The 12,211-nt window shown below is 41.5% G+C and overlaps 1 protein-coding gene across 1 annotated transcript in view; it reads right to left on the reverse strand.

The window, feature by feature from the left end:
• The window catches only part of LOC108688398 (protein groucho-like), a 77,154-nt gene that overhangs the window by 14,242 nt on the left and 50,701 nt on the right, over window positions 1-12,211 (reverse strand). The window contains exon 10 of the mRNA XM_018194647.1: window positions 11,967-12,210. Coding sequence (XP_018050136.1) covers window positions 11,967-12,210 — 244 coding nt within the window. The remainder of the gene's footprint in view (window positions 1-11,966; window position 12,211) is intronic.

Consider the following 12,211-nt stretch of genomic DNA (forward strand, 5'->3'; position numbering starts at 1 on the left):
GACGCGCTCTCTCGATGCGCTGGAAAGAGGAGATGGAGGAGGAAGAGGAGGAGGAGGAGGAAGAGGAAGTGGGCCGGCAGGAGGCGTTAGCTTGGGATACGCGGACCCGTCATACAATAAATACGATATTTGCACTCCCGCTCCATCCTACCTCACCTTCCCTTCATCGCTCAACTCCATCCATCCATCCATCCATCCAGCCATCCATCCATCTATCCATCCATCCATCCATCTATCCATCCCGCGGTGCAGGGATGACGGAGGAGAGTGAGACGGCGGTTGTACACTCTCTCTCGATGCACACCAGGGTTTGGCTCCGTACGTAGGGCGCGAGTGATGGAAAGAGGGATGGGAAACGGGAGACGAGGGTGAGTAGGTCGCGAGAGGAGCGGGAGAGAGAAGGTGCTCGGATGGGTGGTGAAAGCGTTGGTCGGTCGCGGCGAAGGGACGCGAAGCTCTGGCGCGAAGCGAAACGGCGTGGCGGTGTTGTGCGTGGTGTGGCGTGGCGCGGTGTGCTGCTGTCGGTAGGCGGGCGGGAGGGTCGGCGATGGTATAGATTTTTATGTCTGCGAGAAATACAAAATGATGGATATAAACCTCCTCACCACGTCGCCGTATTCCTCTCTCTCCCTTTCTCTTTTTCTCTTTCTGTCTTGTACTATCTATCCGTCTCCTGTCTCTTTTTCTCTTTCTCTTTCTCTCTCTCTCTCTCTCTCTCTCTCTCTCTTTCTCTCTCTCTCTCTCTTTCTCTCTCATCCTTCGCCTGTTCTCCACACACTCGCTGAGGGTAGTACACGAAGTAGTAACACTCGTGTACACAACCGCGCGCGACCATACGCGTCCGTGCGCGAGATACACACGTACACGCGCGTTTCACACGAACGACGCGAGCCGACCGTACAACCTCACCTCGCTTACAGAGGAGGAGGAGGAGGAGGAGAAGAGGAGGAGGCAAAAGAGGGTGAGGGTGAGGCTGGTGGATGGAGGTCTCTTTCCGCCCGGCGCTCACGTTTCCCCACACCCCCGCGCGGTCACCCCTGGCCCCCGAGAGCAGCCGCGAACCTAACCCAGCTCCCCTCCGTCTCGCCACCCTTTCTCCCCCGCCACCAACCCCTTCGGCTGTACATCGAGCGGCCCCCGCGTCCCCGATCCTCCGCGGAAGCTCAGAGCGAATGTTTTGTCATCATACCACCCTGCACGCCACCCCCAACTCCCCGAGCAACCGCCCTGGCCTCCTAGCACCCTCTGCCTGCGCTCCTTCCTCCCCCCCCCTCCCCTCTCACCGCCCTCTCTGCCCCAAGGCGCCGCGGCAGATACATTCGCAACCACGTACACACCTCGAATTTCCGCTTTAGGTATCCCAAGTGCTTCTTCTGCACGTGCACGTATGCGTTTCATCGTTGACGTCGAGAGGGTCTCATTTCGCACGCGTGTATACGTGCGTGTATGCATGTGTGCTCGATACAGAAAGGCGTCAAAGCGCACCGATGCGTGCATGAAAGTGCACGCTTGCAAGCGCGTGTCGATTTGTAGGCATTTCTTTGATTCGAGCCTGACTTTTTTCCACTATTACGACGCCACGATTCACAATACATATTATGAACTGAGCACAACAAACACAAGTTACAATTTTCAGTTAACAATTTTCAACTGCAATTTATTGAGATTGATGCTTGCGCTATTTTCTCTCACATGTCGCGTATCTGTCATGCACCGTGATACTTGCAGCAGATTATTAAAACTATAATATGTATCATTCTATTTTAGAAATAAACTGTATCGTCACCAGAGGATTATCTTTTACGCTGATCTACAAACAAGTCGTTAAACAAAAAGAGAGATAATTTCTTAACGTTTGCGAGTAAAATTATCTTAGCGCCATAATCTTGATGAGTTAAATTATTTTAGCGCCACAATTTTGAGGTTTAATCTTCATAAACAAATAGACAAAAACGTTAATAAAAACATATATCTCAACGATGATAAAATGTAATATTAAGAAAAAAATATTCTGTTCATTGTTGTTAATATTATTTTACGTCTCGGCATGCACAATATAATGCAGAGTTTATAAAAGCCCTGCGAGAACTTTCGTGTTGACTGCCTTTCTTTTCGTCGCTAAAGAGCAACGGCTGCGCTTTTTTTTCTCTCGGCGCGTCTCTCTTCCGTTACTACACCGAAAAAGAAACACATCTATGAAACGAAATCCGACCCCACTCCTCTACTTTTGACGCGTCCCAACTGATTGATTGATTACTTAATTAATTCATTAACGCGGTCTGACGCGTTGATCGACTGCACATCGCGCTCTATCGATGGATTCTTTTATTTTTAATTGTACTACTTAAATAGCGGTAAAATTTTATTTTTCCGTTAGTTTCAATTGATTCTGATTTTTAGAAATTTCGCTTATAAGAAGATTGATTTTAAATTTCCGTAAACTGTATTATTACAATTTTATTCGTACATTTTGTCTGAATGGTCTCATTCAAGGCGATAAACTTAATGAAACGTTATTGATCAGAATTGAAACGGAATAAGGCGCGCGCGAAAAGGGATTTTCGACGTCGAAATACCGGGTCGTAAAATAGAGAAGCTTTGAAATTCGTAGTTACGCCACTGGGTTGGCCGCTACAACCGAGATCGTCGAGATCTTTATATTCCTGGCGAGGAGAGCTAGTGGAAGCGGCACCAAGGGATGCAGCAAAGAGAGGTGGCGGGCCAAGAGGAAGTGAAGGAGAAGGAGGAAGAGATGAGACGAAGCGGAGAATAAGGAAGAGACAGATAGAAACAAGGATGAGTGAGACGAAGAAAGATATCCCGGTATTCCGCCTCGGCGAGAGGAAGACAGGTCCACCAACGTCTCTCACGAGCGATTGTGAGAGGTCGACAGAGCGTTTTGTAACAAGAGCCCGCCCGTCGGAGATATCGACTGTTCCGAGCGCTCGCGTCTGAAAAAGTAATAAGGCGCAAAGACGGATATAAAATTTGTTACGCCGACCCGAATTGATGAATCCTGCTCCGGCTGGCGGGAACCTCACGGGACCGGGAGCTCACCTTTTTGTAATCGATAACCAAGTTATTTACCACTTAGTGCCCGGGTGAATGACGATCAGGGAATTGGCCGGCAAGAAGTGTGATGGCGTCTGGATCTTACTTTCTGTCCGTATAGATATTTGAATTTAAATTGAACAACGAAAAAGTGCACGAAAAGAACGGTTTTGCTAGAGTATTTAAAAATTTAATTACAGAAAATAATTTAGACTATCAAAATAATTATGTAAGACACAGAAACTAGTCACTAGAATGTCAAAGTTTTATACAGCATTGTTTATCACGTTTGAGATTTTTACGTAATTATTTTGATAGTGCAACAAAATTATTTTTAGATCTGTTCTAGTTCAATTTTTATAGATACTTCAGCCAAATTGTTGATTCCGTGTGAAATTTCTTCAACGAAAACTTTCACTCATCTTGTCGAAATGTGTGTGTATGTGTGTGTAATAAAACATATCATAAAATACTGTTAATAAATATCGATAATCTTTCGTTTAGAAGAAATTGATTCTCTTCCCAATTTAGTCAAAGAATCTATATACGGAAAAAAACGCTTTTGCTAAAGCATCTACAAAGAACTCCGTACATGAAAAATTGGATCCCGATAAAGAGAGTTTCATTATTCATATATAATATATTATATTTTATAATGTGGTAATAAAAGATGTTATAGAAACTCAATAATGGATAGATTTTAATTTATCAAAATTAAGATTATCAAAAGTCTGTTGTATTATATAGTCTGGGAGGACAAGTTTTATGTTTTTTTTTATACTTAGCTTAAAAACTATCTATATTATAAATATATTTAATTTGTAACGCACGAATTACCATATAAAAAAATTGTATTCTCACTTGAACGTTTCATCATTGTTGTTAAAATCTCGAGAGAGTTTGATTATTATTATTAATTTTAAGAATTATTTTTTATTTGAGCTATGTGTCTATAACATTTTTTTGTTTATACAATACATTATACAACATATATAAAAACCAATTCATTTCATTAGAACCCAATTTTCTATATAATTTTAATGCGTAACCTTTAGTTATATATAGACCTGAAAATAATCTTATTGATCTTATTGACTATCAAAATAATTATGTAGAAATTTAAGTCGGTTGCTAGAAAAAAGTCAAAAAGTCTTTTTCCTACATTGCTCATCACGTTTGAATTTCCTACATTGAGAAAATAGTCCGATTGGATTAATTAGAATTCTGACTGAGATTAACGGAATTCTGATTGATATAATCAGAATCTTTTAGTTCGTCCATTTATTTCCAATGTAATTATTTTAATAGTTCAGCAAGATTATTTTCAGATTTGTATACGCCTAAACTTTTAGATACTTCAGCGAAATCAGTATATATAAAAAACTCATTGTCAGTAGCTGTGAGACAAGCCGTGTAATAAAAAAAAAAATTTTTCAATGCGTTGTCTCGTAAAACCTGACACTGGTTTAAGTACGAAAAAATTTTAAGTAGCCAATAAGGTAACGAAGTGCAAATTATCGAGTGCAAGGGATAGACCGCGAAGCGTGCGCGGCGCGAATCGGAAATAACGCGGAAGGATGATGGATGAGGGATTCTCGTGGACGCAGGATTCTCATTAGTACCATCACGCGCAACTAGTTAGAAATCCGGTGGCGTGGCCGAGCGTGAACGATAATCGACCAAGAAGTGCGCAGTTGCCATCGCGTAATACTCCCGGTGAACGTATTATTGTTATCTAATCGTCGCCATTAATACGCGGAGGCGGATCGATAGTCATGATTTAGAACGACGTCCGTGGTCAACAGAAAACTACGATCTTACGCTCACCGGCAGCTGCGAGATCGATTCGATCGCCCGAAGCAATAGTCGAGTCTCGACATCCGACGTTAATATCGTCAGGTCTTGTATCACACGTATTTTTAATTAAGATACTATAAAAAAGGTACTTCGACAAAATAAAAGTGCCATAAAAGAATCAATAGATTTTTACAACTGCAAAAACGCTTAAATTTTATATACAGTAGTCGATGCAGTAGTAATAAAATAAAATAATACACAAAGAAACGTGACATAAAACATGAGAAACACGAAAGAGTTTCTTCCCGTCTAATATTTTAAAGTCACAAATTACAATTAGCGAAAAGAAGGAAAAAGGAAAAATGTATGTATCTGTTTCGCGAGAGTTATTGCGCGAGAGATCAAGGGATGCGTGTAGTTTTATCGTTTGCATTCGACAAAGACAGTAGTGGAACGACGACAAATCACACCGAGGATCTTTTCAATTTCCAGCAGAAGGCGCAGCCCTCTCGGTGAGTTGACAGGTGGAACAGGTGAAGGGCGGAGCGTCGGCGCGCGGGGGTCGGATTGCACCGGGGAAAAACCGTGCTTGCGAAGTAATCGAAAAATACAGGAGCGGATCCATCAGGAAGTCCCGAGTTTTTTTTTTTTTTTTTTTTTTTTTTAATATTATATCGGCGTTGCTGTTCGCGTAGAGCGAACGAGTGGGTTATATTATATACGTATACAGTCGCGATAGAGAGAGATGGATAGAGCGAGGGAAAAAAAAGGAATGAGGAAAAAAAAAGAGACAGAGCGAAAAAAAAGGACGGTGATATCGTATAAGAGCGAGAAGGGAAGGGCGGGCGGGTGAGGGATGCGAATACAAAAACGAAAGAGGAAACGAAGCTGCGCTAGAGAAGAAGAAGAGCGAGACAGAGCACGGGGAACAACGTATACCGACTGACCAACGGGGTTGGACAGTGACGAGCGGGTAGGTAGGACCCACAAAATAAACTGAAACCAGCCCCTCCTCCTACCCTCCTCGTGCTATCCCTCGTGCTCTCATTCTAGCCGCGTCACCTCCGCCTCCGTGCCGCCTCACCTCTGCCGCCTCCACCTATTCTCCCGCGATATACCCCCCTCGTAGCTCTCGTCCCGCCGATCCAACCCCCGCTCGTTTCGTCGACCACCTCCTCGCGGGTGCCTCTCTACCTCGGCCAAATAAATTACACCGCCTCGTGACGCGAAAAAATCCAACGAGTTGCCAGAGAGAGTGAGTGAGTGAACGAAGGCAAGAGGAGGAAGACGAGAGGATGGAAGGAGGAACGCGCGGTGCCGGGAAAGGGGGTGAACGACGGGTTGCGCGACGTGCGGGCGGGAATGAGACGGAAGAGAGCACATCCGAGAAAGAGAACACTCTCTCTCGTGTTCGCGTGAGGGAGGGAGGGAGGGGGCAGAGAGAGGGTGGATAAAGGCCAGCACGCGGGGCGGAAATAAAGAGAGAACGAAAAAAGTGGAAGAGGTTGGAGGTGGAGGTTGGGTACCGTGGTCCGCTTTAATTGGTTCGACGTGGTCAGATGAAAAATTCAACCACCCACCCATCCCAACTCGTTCCAACTCTTCCTCCACCTTCTCCTCCACGCGCTATCTCCACCTCCTATGCTTTTCGCTGTCTTTCTCGCTTTCTCGCTATCGTATCTCTCTTTCCCGCCGCCTAAATTCCCACCAGATGAATCTACCGTACATCTATGCACGTCCCAATGTCTGCAAGTTTCTACGGATCAGGGCGAGAAGACACGTTAACCGGCCGACCTCAACTACCGTCTTCGTAAACACCCAGCATCGATTCCGCCTCGAATTCAACTACTCCCATTCATTAGCGCATTAATGCCGTGAGAATTTCGATTAATCCTGTGAAATCCATGGATGCACATTCAGCGTAAACAAATACGATTTTTTTTTTCGAACAACACTAAAATAACAGTACCTTGCTTGTAGAATATCGAAACAAAAAAACTGAATGAAAAAAATTCAACTTTGAGAAGCCGATAATTCTTGTAACAGATAACCAGGGCACGTTTCTAAAAAGATTTCCGAGTTACCCGGAATTACTAGGTCGAACGAATTTTAATTGAACGATTAATTAGGTACTTCTAGCACCTAGCTGAAGTTACTTTTCATCATGCAGCAGCACGTGTCTCTCTCGCGAAAATTTCACCATTTAACACGTTTGAGATTTTCCGTCTTCAATTTCATTTCGACCGCTATGAAAAATGCACTTTGCCATCCGACACGCTTTTGAAACGTTATTTCACAACGAGCACTATGCTCCGTCGCATTACCGAGACCGCCGCGGGCGTGCGAGGTAGATCCCAGGATTTTATCGGGAATCTTTTTTGCCTCTCCTCGCTTTACAATGTAGTAGCGCCGTAGTAGTGACAACCGGCCGGGATGACGATTACGAGAAAATGAGGTCACAGTCAGACATTCAGACACAATCTCTCCATTTACGCGGTAGGAGTAATTATACCAAATAAAGCAGTAATCGGGAACTAGATACACTATTCTCGAAATGTTGTCACAAAGGCATCAAATAGATCCTTTTTCTCAGCTATAATAGATATCGAATAGATAAAAACCTATACACAAATAACATATATATTTTTACTTAATACTGTAAATCCAAGTGTATGTAAAAAATGATTTCGATATGTGTATGTGATTAGTTTTATACTGCAATATAATAAGTTATTATATTTTATTTTTACACGAGAAACTAATCACACACATATTGAAAGCTGAATTGAAAGCATAAATTGAAGCCATTTTTTATACACTTGAATTAAAATTAATCGCTGATTTGAATTTTTAAATAGATAGGTGTGGGTACTCAGAACAACCTAAACAAAATTTTATAATATATTTTTTAATAGCATATATAAAAAATAAAGTTAAATTTACATTTATATAAAAGGAACGACTCGGAGGAGCAGCTCAGGATCAGGCTGCTCCTCGCTCTGATGAAGTGGACTGCAAGTGGACTTCACGAAACGTTGACATTCCAAGAATGGATCTGAACACAGAGAAAACCCGCGAAACGCATAATCTTTATATAGAAAGCACCCGCGGAAGTCTCAAGAATATTATCAAAATTAAATTTACATTATTTATATTCTTATGAAATGATAAAATGTAAAAAACTAATGAGCAATATTTTTTGTCTTCCTGTTTCAGAACAAAATTAGCAAGATAATTATGCATGTAATGTTGTCACCTGTCTATTTAAATAAACTTAAATAAACTTAAGAAAACATAAAATAATAATAATGTAAAATAATCATTGAAAGTTTTCGATTTGCATGATTGTATTTTCGATATGTGTAAGACAAAATAAACTCCTTTTCCGCGATATAGCGATTTCATGTGGGGAACCGGCAGCAGCTTTCGTCGCGACGGAAACAGGGCATACGGTTGCTCCTTTGATTAATGCTTCCTCGGGGATGAAGCAAAGGGGTTAGAGAGATAGTGGTAGTGGTGTCCTGAGCTACGACTAATCCTCTCTCGGCGTGCACATGTAGGTACGAAACACGGCAGTCCTAAGAACCTAAGCGTGGACACGAACGAAAACTCATTTCCGGATGCGTTCCCCTTCTCTTTCCTCCCACCTCTCTCTCTCTCTCTCTCTCTCTCTCTCTCTCTCTCTCTCTCTCTCTCTCTCTCTCTTTTCGTCCTCGTCAATCTTCTCGTGAATTATATGCATACGACCGGATACGATGTTGCGTTCGCATTCTTGATTATGTTATTCTGTACTAGGGAGATGTGTTCGCGATTTCAATGTGATGGATTTCAATAAGTATACAATAAGTAAAAAGTGAAGATTTCAATATATAAAACATTTACTATAATTTTCTCTGATAATATAAAAAAATTAAAAAATTCGTAAGTAAATAAGTAAAAAGATTAATTATGAGAATATCAATCGCGAAAAAAATCGATTGACAGAGCCGTTGTAAAAATATTTTATTTTGACACCTAAATCTTGTTAAAAAATATAAATATTTTTGTAATTCTATATTATGATGATTATTAAAAAATGGAATGTACATAGAATTCTTCATATTCTAACAATTACATTATCTAATAATTATAAATTGTTAAATAATAATATAATATTGTCTTTTTGTAACATCATTACATTATAATAACAATTTTGTAATTTCATTAAAATTGCTTTCTATTTATCATGATTTTAAGTTAACTCACGGTTGTGCGGGGAAATGCAGCTGATGATCAGATCTGTCCAGTGCCTCAACTTCAAACAAACTTCTCAGCACTCTTGGGACTGAAGGGATTGCCCGTGTAAACGACGCATCGTTAGTACATCCAGAAAGAACGAAGGATAATACGAAAGCATGGTTGGAAGGGAACGCAGAGAAAGCTGGAGGCAAGATGCTAGTCGCCCACGATTCCTTGATTTTCACCCAGTAGCTTGGCCGCGACAATTGGCCGCGACAACTACACGGTTGTCCGAGAAGTAATTTTAACAGTGGTGGTCTGAAGTCATCAGAACGTGGCGAAGAACTATTGGGAAATACGTTTCTCGATAGTTGAAAGGGCAAATGGACGAAGAAAATAGTTTATAGTTTTGCTCCGTATTATATTCTTCATCTTTCTTCAATTTAAGATTATGTTCAAAAATATTGCTTAATAAAGTTATTTATTATATATTATTAGCGTATTTATTTCGTGGATAATTTACTTTCTTCTTCCACCCGCATCTAGAGGAGTGAGTCATGCAATACGAGAACGGTAACTTCATAAGAAATCAGGCATCATTAAATCGTTTAGTTTTTTTCCTTTGCCACTTTTTCCTATTATCAACCATGAAGGAGGTATAACTCATTGGAATTACGCGACTCATCCTGTATAATAGATCACGTTTCTCAACGATTTTATGACGTCTTTTAAATAAATAATTAATGCAAATCAACGAATACGATCGCGTGAGAAAAAAAAAGAATATTGATGGTATCAACATGGCTGGCTGATAAATTTGCGTAGAAACGCCTTAATCGGTGTAAAAAAAAATATGAAAGAAGAAAATAACAGAACCGGAAAAAAGCAGAACAAGATAAAGAGAGATGAAGAGAGGGTAAGTGAGGCGGCCGAAGGAGGTAAGGGAGCAGCTGAGAAAAATAATCCAATTTAGTTAGTACGCGCACGACGACCCGGCTAACTGTTCGCCTGTTTTCACGGTTTTTAATTATACACCCGCCCCTTTTCCGTCGGCGCCCTCTTTTGCCCTGAAGTCCGCGTTCGTGCCTCTGGAGAGGAGCTCGCGCACTTTTTTGTCGTTGTGATTCAGGACAGAGAAACACACTTTCATGGAACTTCATTTCAGAATAGATGTTAAGCAAAATAGACGATCGCCCGACTTAACAGACGGAAGAACTCTCGCGGGTTATACGGTTATACGGTACAGGTTCTTGACCGGCCAGGAAGTCCGGGTCCTTTTTTCCGCCTTTGCGGCGAACGAGGGTAATCCGATTTCGATGGAAACTTCCGCGACGCATGATTGCATTTGGGACGCTCGCTCCTGCTGAAGAGAGGCCGACATAGACGGCACGCGAGACTATCGAGCATACTTCCATCCTCTTCTCTTTCTCTCCCTCTTTTTTTTTTATAGCGAATTCGATGGTTAAGTGGAAGTTAGTATCGAAGCCTCTCCTATCCTTTATCGCACGGCTCGAACTCGATTCTAACTCAGCCCTTTTATTACTCTTACGTTTACTTTCCAGCGATATAACGCGCGCGCTCTCTTTATTCTACCACCCTTTGCCCTTCTCCCTCGCTCCTGATTGCCGAGAGTGTCGGCCGTTTTATCGGCTTTCGACGTCGCTGCAATTAGTATTTTAATTCTCAGCTAAACGCGTCCTCCGCCGTAACGCGCAACTTTTTCGACGCCGAGTCTCTCTATAGTTAAGTATGCACTGACCAATAAATAATATTCAATGCAACAGCACGCATCTGCGTTACCGATGCGTTGACTTTTTCTTCTACTTTCAACAGCTGAAGAAGTACAGTCTCAAACGGAAAAGTCGATTTTCGTGAAATTACAGAGCGCTCTGCTTCCAACAATTTATAACTTTACAACTCATTTTAACCTTCCAAAGCTGACAAAATCTGTAATACAGTTACTAACGCTAATCTGTAAGATCCATTTAATTTAAATTAATATTAATTAAAAAGCATTAATTAAAGGAATCAAGATGTAATTCATAAAAAAGGAAATGAATATTAAGTATACAGAATGTCCGGAAATGTTCGCGAATCAAAATATCACAATAAGATTGTTTTCAAAGGTTAAGGTAAAAAAGTTATTTATAAATTTTTATTTTAAGCAAGTTTGTAAAATATTTAAGTAGTTTGTAAAATAATAAGGGTTTAAATATGGTTAATTACGGACTACGTTTAGATGGATTTCGTTTAAATGTTAAAGAGCACGATTACTAATACCGCGATTCATGATAAGTGGTCATCTAAAAATAATCGCTGTAATTGGTATTTAAATCTTTGTATTTGAAAAACTATTACTTGAAATAAAGATGTACACATAACTTTTTTATTCAATTTTTCGAAAACTTTCCAATTGTGATATGTTGTGATTCGCGGATTTCGGAATAACTGTATATTTCGAATAAACTACAGTTCTCCAAATGACATTTTAAAAACGGTCAGAGGTGTTCTATGTCCTAAGGACATCTCCTAGAACATCTCTTTAAAAACTTACGTAGGCTATACATTAGTTTATACATAACGAAAATTAAATTCTTTGACAAAGAGATTTATAATTAAATGATCTCAATAAACATACCGTCAGTTCTGGAGGATTAAATAAAAATCCGATTACTAATTTATAAAATATAGAATAGAATTTTAAATTAAAAAGATCTGATAGATCAAATGGTAAGAATGGAATGTAAAACATCGAGTCCGATCGAATTGCCGATCGATTCGAGCACATCGGGGCATCGTGACGACAACGACGACGACGACGACGACGACGACGACGACGACGTTGCCGCCGCGCGAGAAAGTGGCGGTAGGATGGTGTCAATGCCGGTAATGGTACTCACATGTCCTAGCTTCTCCTCCTTCCGCCTCTTTGGGTCGCTCTCGAGGTCGGGTGTGCGGCTGCGAAATTTCTCAGGTGGAGAGACCGAGCGATGGCCGAGCCTCTCGTCCGGCAGAGCGATCGGCTTACGATCCTCGGGTGTCTCCGCGGCCGCGCGATGCTGTTGTAGATCGGCAGGTTTCAGCAGCGCTTGCGCCTGTGCTTGGACCGCAGCCGCGGCCGCGGGATGCGGCGGCGGTGCCAAGT

This window comes from Atta colombica, unplaced genomic scaffold, assembly GCF_001594045.1.
Source record: "Atta colombica isolate Treedump-2 unplaced genomic scaffold, Acol1.0 scaffold105, whole genome shotgun sequence".
Taxonomy (NCBI): Eukaryota; Metazoa; Arthropoda; class Insecta; order Hymenoptera; family Formicidae; genus Atta; species Atta colombica.